We start from the raw sequence: 13,993 nt of genomic DNA, 5'->3' as shown, positions 1-13,993 counted from the left end.
TGTTTACAAAAGTAAGATTTTTTAAAGTTTCCGTTTTTACGTTACCTTATAAACACCACCAACAATTATTGAACCTTTTTTCAAAATCTGAAAAACTGAAATAATAATATGAAATGGTTGGCGTGTAATCAGAATTTTTAAACACCATTCAGTTTATAGAGTTTTTGTCCCAGGTTACTTTTCTCTTTTCTGAAAAAAATGTTAGTACATTATAATTGTTGCACCTATTTCATGTGGCGATGGGGTCTAGTTACATGTAGGTGTCTTGAGAAAAACACAAACATTGTTAACTTTATGTGTCATTACAGCAGGTAGTTAAGTTATAGAGAAATAGTATAGCAAACACATCTTATTTAAACAAAACTTGTATTTATCCGAATCAACAAAGCTATAATTTCTTTCGAAAAAAAATCTGCGAATTCAGATATTTTAAAACCAATTTTACAATATTATTTGTAACGTTCAATAATTCATAATATGAATTAAAAATTATCAATTTGTTCACAATTTATTTTTCGTTTACACAACAAACGCAGTAAAAATGGTAAGTGCACTGTGTTTCATACTTCAAAGCTCATTAATTTAGTCTACATTCCTTTTGTTTTTCGTTTGTTACACATGTAAAGAACATATGACAAATGATGATAAGATATGCAATGACGTCAAAAGGTAAGGCTGATTTGCATAAATAACCCTGTTTACATTTTGAAAATAAATTAGTTAAGACTCTGCATTGAACGAACATGAAATATTTATGCCACCTCTACGTTCTAACTTTGACACTACATGCGATACTTGCTTCATACGGTGAACAGAGAAGGGATAGGATCTCAGCTCAATTTAAGAGTAAGTCTTCTATTGATTTCATTACATGCTATGTTTATCAATAATGGAATAATTACAGTTTGGGTACATGTATGAAGCATAATATTTCTTTCGAATGTCTTTATTCTAACGAAATATGGTTCATGTTTAAATGGTTATTATATCCTTTAATTTCCTAATATTTTATAGTAAGTGCCAACATTTCTGAAAATGTGTTGCTGAATCGATTCACGAAGTATATTTAACAATGAATTGTGGAAAGAATTTTTAGTTATCGTATTATCGAAAAAAGCATTTAGTGTTTACTAAATGCATGGAAATTCTTTTACAAATAAATACGATGGTTGTTCGGAAATTATTGAGACAGTAACTCTTATTTCCTTGGGGAAAATGATAAACCCTTGAAATTTCACCAAAACGTACACCAGAATATAGCTTATGAATGTGAAAAGTTTTTGTCCAGAGGATGATTGGATCATTTCTGGTAAACTGACCAACTTCCCTTCGCCCAGTGACCCGATGTAACGAGTGTACATATAACGAAGAATATTAACCCGGGTATAATTTTTCAACGTTGAAAATTGAGACCAAAAGTAAAGAAATTTATACCCGTGATCATTTTTCAACATTTTGAAAAAGATTTTTCTAAGCACTGATAACCTCGACACGTTGAAAATTGACCCTGTTGAAAATTGAATCCAACTGTATTGAACTGTCTTTGAAATGAACTGGAACTTGCTCTTCACGGTATAAATATACATCTTCATGTACATACTTGCTTCTTTTTTATGTTGATATTCCCGACTACAATCATTTAATATTATGACTGAAAAGTTAGTACATGTATCCATTAAATATACTATGTAAATAAAGCTAAGAAGATGACTTTTTGCTTCTGAATGGGACGGGCGAGTCGGGCTAGCAATATTTTGGTCATTTTGGTCATAGAATTGTTTTCATTCCCTCTTGGGACAGAATTTAATGGTCACCAAGGACAGATTAATTTTGGTCTTTACTATCAGAATTTTTTGAAGCTTAAAGAAAATAGGTTATTTGTTTTCTTGTATACTAGAACAAGATACAAATTAGTGTCTTTATTTAAAGTTCAAAAACTGACAGCAACCCCCACTTTTCCCTTTATCGGTATATAATGTTTGTCCCTTAATTGGTGTTTACTTGTCATAATCTTTGATAAATATGTCCAACAAATACTGACCGTTAACGTTACTTATTAGGCAAATCGACATAGCTCAAATCCACGGGCACCTGACGTTGTATATTTTTTTCATAATAAAAAATATATACCAACTACCTTATAATACTATATTATTAGGTAGAGGGTATATATTTTTAGTCCCCTACCGGTTTTCACCAGAGGGGACTATAGCTTTCCTCTGCGTCCGTCCGTCCGTCAGTCCGTCCGTCTGTCCGTCTGTCTCTCCCACTTCATTTTTCCACCCTTTTTTTCTTTATGCGTTTGAGGAATAATATGAAATTTGCTGGACAGCTTCAAAATGTCAAACTACAGATCAAGTTTACACTTATGTAGCGTCTGGTTGACATATTTTCGAGAAAATGATTTTTTTATATTCCAATTATTTAATGTTCGGGTTCGATATTCTAAGAGTGCATTGTTTTCACACAAACCGGAAGGGGATGTGTATTGCTCAGAATGCTTGTTTATTATGAGAAAAATATATAACGTCCGGCGCATGTGCTTAATTCCGAGAAGTCGTGATATTTCCCTGACAAATAATAAATGAACTGTTGTCATATTTTTATTTGACAAGTCGTCAACAGTTTTTATTCAATTTATTCGACTTTAAGAGGTTCGTTCCTTGGGTTTTGGGTAGCAATTTTGGGTCATCTCTAGTGTGAAAATTCTGCATCACATATTAATTCTAGTAGTATATTTATATTTTACAGTGCCAAATAAACTTAATTAAATAAAATTGTTTTTAAAAAAATTACATTTTTACAGAGTTTAGTAAGGGACTCATTGTATGTATGTCTATTTGTATGCACAGTTTTGAAAAAAAATTAAAATGACATTACTATACATTTTTATTTGTGTTATAATTTGATTACTACAAAATTTTGTAACATCTGTTGTTGTGTACATTATGTACCTTTATATCCAAGTGGTTTTCGGATGATTGACATTACTATTATTTCAGTAGGCAACCTCCTTAAGATTTTCATACTTGTCATCTCAATTACATATCCAACCAGTTGTTTTTTTATTTCAATTTTTGAGCATAGGTATTTTTATTATCCTTCAAGTACGCTGAAGTCACATTAAAATTGATTTTGACCTAGCTCCTCTGCCACGACCATTTCAAATTACGCAACGGAATTCCTTTTAAAAGTACATACATTAGACGTAAAAACTCAGACTTGAGGCTGTGTATTGACCTGCAGAAAGTTTGTAATGGCGGGGTCTGACCTTGCTAAGAAAACAAGATGGCCAAATACCATGATCACTTTGCATTGTTGTCTGTCTGTTTTCCAGGCATTTCTTAACACAATTAAAATACTTTATATGTTGAGCCATACCAGTCTTATAATTGTAATGCAAGAACAACGTTAATTTTGTATTTTCATTCGTAGATTTTGGTTTAACGACCGAGAGAAGGGAGAGCATTATCAATATCCCAAAGCCGAAACGTAAGAATATGATTATGTTTAGAATATACCAAAATTGTTACTGCAACATAACACATTTTGAATCAAAATACATGTAGCAAGTTCTATAAGCAGTTTTCGATTGGTGTGATATAATGACCTCTTTTTCATTTGTAGAGCCTGGTCTAAGGTGGATCGGTTTATACGGCATCGACAAGAAACGACCATGTAAAAAGGGAAATCGGCGGCGAATATTTTGCAAACAATGAATCAGATTTCATTTCTATATTATTGTTTGATGATTTCTTAATGCAATTCAAAGTAAAATGATAAATGAATACATTTCTTATCAAATGAGTACACCCTCTGTGGAATATATAGAGCTGCAGAGAATAATAAAAATAAAAGCAAAATATTGACAAACACATACTCAAATCAATTTTAACGTAGTCTTTTATTTAGTTCCAAAAGAGTTTGTGTTTCTCCTTCATCCAAACAAAACGTACATGTATCCTGTTTTATCGCGTTACATCGTCTTTATGTCATAACTGATAGGCCAATGATAGACGGTAGTTCAAAGCGCTATTTGTACCTATTATGTTGAAACCAACTGTGAAAAAGATAAAAACTATATAGTGACTGTCATGTTTTTATCATATTCAGTCATTGTTATAAGATTGATAAAACAAATCATACGACATAATCCTGACTGTCATCCTGTTAATTTACGGGCATGGCCCAACACATGAAGGCAATGACATATTAGATTAGACCAACCAAAAGATTTACAAACCAAACACAGAGATCATAGTCTTTGGTTTGTAATACAAAAGCAAAAATCAGGGCCAACTTTTATACAATGAAACGTTTATAAACGCTTTATAGAATATCAATAAATCAAATGGAAAAGAGTTAGGAAAATGGTTTATCCAACCAAAGGGAATTATCAGATTTTACCGTCATTTGTCAGGTTATGTAAGCGAGATCAAAGCTAACAACTCTTTGTTATGTAAGCTTATCCCATATCATGTGTTTGTTAACAATAAATGTATGTTTTGGGCTTCTTTTTCTGAATTGTTCTATCTGCAAGTTTTTCATGAACAAATCATTTTATAATTTTACAGTTTCTTTGAAAGTGCGTTAATATATATATATATATATATATATATATATATATATATATATATATATATATATATATATATATATATATATAGTTAAATCCAAAAAATATCGCAGTGTCCGGTTTTATATATACAAAATTTGAAAAACGAAAGACAACACAGAGTAAAACGTTAGCGCTTTCATTCAATCTTCAGACGTTTTTAAAATTTTAAAAACGTCTGAAGATTGAATGAAAGCGCTAACGTTTTACTCTGTGTTGTCTTTCGTTTTTCAAATTTTATATATATATATATATATATATATATATATATATATATATATATATATATATATATATATATTAACACACTTTCAAATAGAAAAACAAAAATAACCCCTGCAAATGTAAAAATAAAAATATGTTTATTAAAATTTACTATTATATATATATATATATATACAGTCATGTACATATGTACCATGTATACGAAGCAATTCAGTCATTATTTGTCGTCATAAATTACAATTATACATATACATGTAAGAGATAATCATTTGTTAATTTATCGTAGACATGAATGATAATAGATCTAAAACATAAAGAAACCAACATTCAAATCCTTATTAGCATCAATTTCTAACACTGAAACATTAATTCATATTTTACTTCAAAACGGAATTTATACGTTGGCATTTACTTGCACAAAATGTATATCACACACAATGTGCAAGTTTTACACTGATTACTTGTAAAGCTTGCTGGCAACAAGTCTGTAACGCATTTTAGTTACGTGTTTGTTTAAGGAGGTTGGCACCTGAAATAATAGTAATGTCAATCATCCGAAAACATCCTGAATATAAAGACGGGGACCTTGAATGTTCATTTATTTTATTTGTGACCCATGTAACAAATACATTTTTGGAAATATAGGGCCCCAATTAGAAAAGATAATTTTCCTGACATTTTTACTAAAATTTGACATGGAAACTGATAATTTGAAGAAATCAAATATTTATAGTTTGAACTATTATTTAGTTATGATATTAATACAGTATGATTTTAAACACATTTAGTGATTATAAAAGTAAAATCTAAGTCAAAATTTAAAAATTCTTGCTTTACTGGTGGCTTCAAAGACCAGTACACAATGAACACAACATATGTTACAAAACTTCGGAGAAATCAAACGATAACGTAGATGAAAAAAATTATAGTAATGTCATCTTTCTTAAACTTTGCATACAAATAGACATACATTGAATGTCTCATTTAAAAGTAAAACAAGTAGGGGTAACATAAAAAAAAAAATGAAATATAGCGTAAATTGAAATAAGCTAGTTTTAGGCCAGAATTAGAATTTGTTTTTAACTCAATGAAATACATGTATAAGCTAAATGTGCCAAAATATATCGAGAGAAATATTAAAATATTGTTTAAATATATTTTTAAAACACCATGAATATATCTTAATACACAAACTATTTAGAAGTTTGGTCTGCTCTGAAATTTGGAAGCTAAAGTAACAGTACTATAAAACTAGTGAGTTATGAAAATTGTCCATTTCCTTCTTGAAAACCTTCTGCCACAAAATATAGTCCCTTACTAAACTCTGTAAAAATGTAATTTTTTAAAACAATTCTATTCGATTAAGTTTATTTAGCATTGTAAAATATAAATATACTACTATAATTAATATTTGATGCAGAATTTTCAGACTAGAGGTGACCCAAAATGGCTACCCAAAACCTACGGAGCAAACCTCTTTAAGTACGGCGTTTAACCTTATAAAATGTTATATACACTGTATGTGATTTCAAATTTGATGTGCGTTCTAGTCTAGTCAAATCAACCAACACAATAATTTGGTAAATTTCTTTACAAGGCAGAGGGTTGTTAGATAACGGAAAGCAATCATATTAATTACCGCCAATCACTGGTCTCTTTGGAAAGTTATATCCGTTATCATCCATGCCTAATTCTAATGATTAAAACTTTGAACAAGCATGTAATACTGCTTCGCCTGTGATTTAAGAACAATGCAATGAATGCATACCAGGGAGAAAAAGAAATAGTTCTTGATTAATTTCTGGGTGTTTAAGTAAGTTCTTCAAAGGTGCAATACCGTGTCCAAACATATAATGATATTTAAAAAAAAATTATTTTTCTGTACAAGAAACTAGCTAGAATTGTTAAAAAATCGTTAAAAAAGCCAGGAAAACGTTAGATATTTCGGACTAGAAACCATCCAAATTTTGACATATAGACCCATTTTGGTTATCGAATACAGATCTTGTATATCTATAAAGCAAATGAGATAAAACACTATCCTGACGTCATATATAGCTGCAGAGTGTACGTGTACACGCGTGGATCAATTTGACGACCTTAAATTAAAGCTAGCCCCATGATCTATCTCACTATTTCTCGCACAATTCTGTATGGTTGAGTTATATACTCTTCTATTACACAACATATCACAGACTTAGCACTACTGCTAATTTTGATTTTACCTACTGAGTGGAGAATTCAAACTAAACAGTCATTGAAATTTATTATAACAAAATTTTCTTAAACTATTATTTTCTCACACAGTTTATGTTTGAAATTAATACAACATGGCAGAGATCCAATGAATAAGTGAATGTGTAAAATAAAAACAGAGGATGTGTTTTGTTGGTTTTATTGTTTTATATAAAAGATGTACAAGGTCTTCACCAGGTTTTGCTGGTAACATAAAAAAAAAAAAATGAAATATAGCGTAAATTGAAATAAGCTAGTTTTAGGCCAGAATTAGAATTTGTTTTTAACTCAATGAAATACATGTATAAGCTAAATGTGCCAAAATATATCGAGAGAAATATTAAAATATTGTTTAAATATATTTTTAAAACACCATGAATATATCTTAATACACAAACTATTTAGAAGTTTGGTCTGCTCTGAAATTTGGAAGCTAAAGTAACAGTACTATAAAACTAGTGAGTTATGAAAATTGTCCATTTCCTTCTTGAAAACCTTCTGCCACAAAATATAGTCCCTTACTAAACTCTGTAAAAATGTAATTTTTTAAAACAATTCTATTCGATTAAGTTTATTTAGCATTGTAAAATATAAATATACTACTATAATTAATATTTGATGCAGAATTTTCAGACTAGAGGTGACCCAAAATGGCTACCCAAAACCTACGGAGCAAACCTCTTTAAGTACGGCGTTTAACCTTATAAAATGTTATATACACTGTATGTGATTTCAAATTTGATGTGCGTTCTAGTCTAGTCAAATCAACCAACACAATAATTTGGTAAATTTCTTTACAAGGCAGAGGGTTGTTAGATAACGGAAAGCAATCATATTAATTACCGCCAATCACTGGTCTCTTTGGAAAGTTATATCCGTTATCATCCATGCCTAATTCTAATGATTAAAACTTTGAACAAGCATGTAATACTGCTTCGCCTGTGATTTAAGAACAATGCAATGAATGCATACCAGGGAGAAAAAGAAATAGTTCTTGATTAATTTCTGGGTGTTTAAGTAAGTTCTTCAAAGGTGCAATACCGTGTCCAAACATATAATGATATTTAAAAAAAAATTATTTTTCTGTACAAGAAACTAGCTAGAATTGTTAAAAAATCGTTAAAAAAGCCAGGAAAACGTTAGATATTTCGGACTAGAAACCATCCAAATTTTGACATATAGACCCATTTTGGTTATCGAATACAGATCTTGTATATCTATAAAGCAAATGAGATAAAACACTATCCTGACGTCATATATAGCTGCAGAGTGTACGTGTACACGCGTGGATCAATTTGACGACCTTAAATTAAAGCTAGCCCCATGATCTATCTCACTATTTCTCGCACAATTCTGTATGGTTGAGTTATATACTCTTCTATTACACAACATATCACAGACTTAGCACTACTGCTAATTTTGATTTTACCTACTGAGTGGAGAATTCAAACTAAACAGTCATTGAAATTTATTATAACAAAATTTTCTTAAACTATTATTTTCTCACACAGTTTATGTTTGAAATTAATACAACATGGCAGAGATCCAATGAATAAGTGAATGTGTAAAATAAAAACAGAGGATGTGTTTTGTTGGTTTTATTGTTTTATATAAAAGATGTACAAGGTCTATAAAGACAATGAAATTAGCATTGATATCTGGCTGCTATATCAACTCCCTTACACTTATTGCGCACTTCCTTATTAATTAAGGTACTGCACAGATACTGCACACCTAGCTGTCAATATATGCACTTTCCTGGCCCAAACATTCAAGCTGTTGGTGGATACAGTACTGGAGTAATTGACCAGCCACATGTATGTAGACAAAATGTTGATGTGTCAAAAGAAGCTGGTATTAACTGCACCGTCTAATTTAACAACCTCCCCATTCATATACGGATTTGTCACAATTTTTTCACATAGATGGTAGAATGTATCTTCTGAACCCAGGGAATAAGGAAAAGCCATCATGCTCAAGAATTTCTGGAACTGGGCTCCTTTCATAAAGGGAATCTGATAACGATAAAATCCTGAAACAAAGAAATATATTACATTGACAATTTCGAATATATAGGCCATATCAAAGAATGGAAGCTGAACACTGTGGTGCTCTGGCACAATAACATTCATATCATTGACTATGGTTTTGCATTTCCAAGCATCCAGTTTCAGAAAAGTCGTTATGCAAACACCTTCAAAATTTCAATGGATTAATAAAGATCATGGACTACTCCAATTCCAAGTTTTCAAAAATAATTCAAAACATAATTTACAACTAGATGTATAATTTTTTTTAAAAAGAAAAACCATAATACATACTCACAGAGAAAAATTTTTTATTAAAAATTCTGCATTTATAAAACTTTATTTTTTTCAGGGGTACAAAGAATGGACTATTTTATTCATTTTCATCAACTTTAAATGATAAATAATGAAAACTTTCAACAGATGAACTCACCTGCAATTTTGCTAGCTAAGAGTTTAGGATCCCCTCCTCTCCTCTACATGAAGAAAGGATCGTAAACCCTAGGCTTGCAAAGATCAAGGCAGGTTTGTGATCCATGTGGGTTTACCGTGTAAACCCTTGGCTAGTGAATATGACTCACCTGTAGCAATGCTGTTGACCCTGACCCCCAGATCCTTGAAATCCCTTGCCATAGGGAGGGTCATTCCTATGATAGCTGCCTGAGACATACTGTAAGGCGCCAGGCTACTGTTGAATGCTAGTCTGTGAGATTTATTAATGATCACACCTCTTTGGCCATTAGAGTCTGGAGAATTTTTGGCCATTAGCTCAGCACTTAGTCTACACACATTAAAAACACTGGTCACGTTAGTCTGGAAGAGAGAAGAAATAAAATAATTCATTCATTTTTGCATATTTTGCATGAGGACAAAACAGATACAGTTATACATTTTCAGTTTTAGTTTAGAAAACTTAAATGAGATTGAAAAAAAATTTCAGAGTTTAAACACTGCAATTTTATTATTTACTGCATAGGAAAAATGTACCAGTATAAATTTATTTATTTTCCAAATGACCAACTAGAATCCATGCATGAAGCTGAAAAGATTAATAATTATTTCTTTCTTGTGCATGTATCATGCGTATTACACAAGTGAAATCACATAAAACATGTAAAAATTTATATTAAAAGTTTTCTTTCTCCAAAATAGTTACATCATAGCATTAGAGAATTTATTACGATAAGGTACATGTAGGTCATGCGTTCAAATCCCGCTGGATTTTTTAAAATTATTTTTACCTTTCCAAAAATATTTTTTTGTGAAATAAAATCATAAAATTTCAAAATTTTAAAGTGGTGAAATGTTTAGATTTTAATGTACATCCACATTTATATCGATTTGGACATATTTTAATTGTTCATAAATACAATTAGGATTGGGCACAAGTTCCAAAAGTTAGACCCCCTCTCCCATAAAAATGATATCGATAGGTGTCCCATACCACCTTAAGTCATCATACTGCACTTGATTAAAATGTGTAGTCTGACAAGAGAGAGAGAGAGAGAGAGAGAATGCATACTTTACCAGAAATTGTTAAACAAACATTGACCATGATGAATCAACAGGTGGTTGATATTGTAATAGTGAAAGTGCATGTAAGACTCATCTCGCAAGACCTTTCATCATGCAGGGAATGATGTATAAATATTCAAATATACTGTAATTCACCCTTCTTTATATTTGTGCTTGTCAAATTGGACTTTTTTTACCATTTGTATACTTCAATAAAGCATCATTTATAGCTGACAAATTTTATTAATAATTCTAGTGTATACAGGATCAGATTGACACACGTTTATAAAATGCTCAAAAGTTGAAATCTATACCACAAATGTCATGCAAAAATTGACATTATACAACATTTCCTAGATTCCTAATCAAACGCAGGAAATTGATATCCCTGTAAAACTGCAAGAACAATATCTTGCGGATTCTAAACTTTCGCCTTTATTCTTCAAAGAGATGAAAACTAAATGAAACAACAATAAAAAATTTTACTTTCGTGATTTTATATTCTCCCAATTTGATGCAAAACAATGGAAACATGCATTTTATTAAATACTCCAGACCTGTAAAATAAGGAATTTACAGTAAATAAAGAATTAAGTATTTTTGACAGAATAATTTATTTGTAAAAGTTTTTATCCAGAAAACTTGTATTACACACCATCTTGACATTCTTAAACCTGCGGTATGCAGCAGTAACATACTTTGAAAAATGCGGCACTTAAATTTTGTTCTAGACCTATATATGCAAAAACAATACCCACTCCAAACCTCTAATAAAATTTTGGCAGCATAAAACTGTGTACATTACCAGAGATGTTCAGAAGGTAAAAAAATAGCAGGTCAGAGATTTTTATTTAAAATTATTAAAATATATATAAATGAAACAATTAAGTCTCAGTCAGTTTACCTTGAAAAGCAAATCCATCATTTCTCCTGACAAATTTGTGTTTGCTTCAGGAACGTCTTTTACATTTATCATTAGTCTTGATGATTTAGCAAAATAGGGACAATTGATCGTCACATCAAGCCTTCCAAACTTTTCTTTTGTTAACTTTAAAGCATTTCTGACATCATCTTCCTGTGACAACTGAAATACAGACAGGTTTTTTTTTTTAATTTAAATAACTGACAGTCATATATATAAAATTAAGCACTCGAAATTTATTAAATTATTTCACATCTCTTTTGACCCCCCCCCCCCACAAATATAATATATATATATATATATATATATATATATATATATATATATATATATATATATATATCAGATTCAGTGGGCATAATTGGCATAATTAAACTAGTTGCTCTGGCCAGGGTGTTTTTGGACATCAACATCCAGGGTTTGACATTAAGTTTTTTTAATTACTAGACTAGCTAGTTGGGCTACCTCAGCAATTTTTCACTAGCCCTGACTCTTTTACTACTAGCCTTGACCATAATTTGACAAAAGTTAACTAAAAGTAATGACAAACATAAAATATTAAATACCTGTTTCTGTTAAATTGTATCGGTTTATCTTTACCAATAATGAATCATTCAAACAGTATTTAAGATTTAATTCATTCAAACTGTAAACAATGGTTGACCAGGGACCAACAATCTTTAGGGAGAATTTACTTCTCTTTAACAGAGACACATGGAGAAGTTTGAGAAATCGGGAAGACTTTCATTACTTGATAATGGCATTACAATAATGATGATATACACAGATTTAAACTTTAATAATTTAATTAGATTAGTCATTATGATTAACTGATTAAAAAATAAAACAAATTCTAAAAATTAAAAAAAAAATCATCAAGTTTATTTAATTTGAATCATTTGATGTATCCATGCATTTTATAGATCAAATGTTTTGTAATTATGTTAACTAAAATGACAAATAAAATCAGTCTCTGTTTTGTAGTGTATTTTGGTGGCATTAGTCCAACCCAACCATTATGTTGAGGATTTAGATTTTTTAAAAAGATAGTATAACTGTAAACAAAGGGTTTATAATTATTTTAAAAATTTGGCACTGTTATTAGCTAATTACAAGTTACCAACAAATTCACTGTTATATCAACACTAGCCTTAAAGTAATAAACATCGTTTTGTACAAGCATGTTGCCATGTGGTTGCATCACCCGTATTTATAACCCCTAAAGATAAGACAGACTAGATTAATTAATCACAAGAGGCATAAACTGAGTTTGTGAAGACGTCTTTAGAATTAAATAATTATCATTTTATTGCCCTTTGGGTTAATTTACAGGATAAAATGAACTCTGTGTACAGGGCGACTTGGACTTTTCGTTCAGAGGAAATTCCGGCGAAGTTACCGATCAAAAAGTGAGTATTTCCCCCACTTCATTCTCTAGGTTAGTCCTTGGGTTGTACTTAAATTACGGTTTGTAGGATTTAAGCCTGTTATGAAAAAGCGCTTTTACTTCTATTGATATTAATATTACAAAAAAAATTATGTGTACACTTTTTTTTCACACGACCAGTCGGGCTAGTACACAGACATTTAACCCAACCGAACCTATCGTTTACTAGACAAAGTCGGTCGGACATGCCTTAGTGTCAAACCCTGACATCTCAAAAAAAAATAAACAATTATATATGAGTTAAAAATATATTAATTTGATTTATGTCTGCATTTAGATTGCATAAATATAATAAATGTTAATCATTAAATTCATTCCAGTAAAGTAAACATATAAATATACCGGTATACATACATGGACATTGCATTAAATATAATGAACCAATATGTATAGTTCGTGTAACTAAAATGACTTTTGTAAATGTTCAGTAGAAGTTAATTTGAACTGTAAGATTAAAAATCCATTTGTCCTATCAGTTGAAATAGTGTGTATGTTTATCATCATTGTGTTTTATTTATAAATGAGTGTTGAAATTGTTAAACTTACATCAGTAGGCACAAACATAAAGTCCTTCTGTCCCAGACTCTGTTGCAATTCTTCTCCAGCATCTTTCATAGACACAGAGTCACATAATACGACTTTTCCTCCTCTTTCAACAACATTCCTGGCGCATGTTCCTCCTAGATTTCTGGAACCACTTGCGATTAGAAATACCACATTCTATAAAACCCCAGACACAATAAATGTTATTACCGTTCGAGTTTTCTCGATGTCGTGTGGTGTAAATAAGAAGATTTGCCTCATAATGAAGACTAAAGAAATGCATCAATACCTTGAACATGTTGTTTTTATATCAAATTACCGTATTTAAGTATATGCATACACTGTTAATGCATCAAATAATAAAAACCGACCTTTAACTTTGACGCAGCCATGTGGGAATGGAAAGAACACAACCAAAACAAATCGGCAGAGTGAAGTTCGTTCGTTCTCTGAAATAGTCGCCT

The 13,993-nt window shown here is 30.7% G+C and overlaps 1 protein-coding gene and 1 long non-coding RNA gene across 2 annotated transcripts; one reads left to right on the top strand and one right to left on the bottom strand.

The window, feature by feature from the left end:
- Positions 1-715: 715 nt before the first annotated feature.
- Positions 716-3,788, top strand: LOC128161268 (uncharacterized). Its single transcript, XR_008240345.1, has 3 exons — positions 716-846; positions 3,436-3,492; positions 3,628-3,788. It is a non-coding gene; the product is annotated as an uncharacterized LOC128161268 (long non-coding RNA).
- A 4,858-nt stretch (positions 3,789-8,646) lies between these two features.
- LOC128157694 (3-hydroxyacyl-CoA dehydrogenase type-2-like) lies at positions 8,647-13,971 on the bottom strand. Its single transcript, XM_052820286.1, has 5 exons — positions 13,901-13,971; positions 13,533-13,706; positions 11,522-11,701; positions 9,684-9,915; positions 8,647-9,107 (listed from the first exon to the last, which is right to left on the bottom strand). Exons 1-5 carry the CDS (start codon positions 13,919-13,921, stop codon positions 8,917-8,919), a joined length of 798 nt encoding a protein of 265 aa, XP_052676246.1. The 5' UTR covers positions 13,922-13,971; the 3' UTR covers positions 8,647-8,916.
- Between the last annotated feature and the right edge of the window lie 22 nt (positions 13,972-13,993).

Source organism: Crassostrea angulata, chromosome 8, assembly GCF_025612915.1.
Source record: "Crassostrea angulata isolate pt1a10 chromosome 8, ASM2561291v2, whole genome shotgun sequence".
NCBI lineage: Eukaryota > Metazoa > Mollusca > Bivalvia > Ostreida > Ostreidae > Magallana > Magallana angulata.
This window is presented reverse-complemented; position numbering and strand designations above follow the sequence as displayed.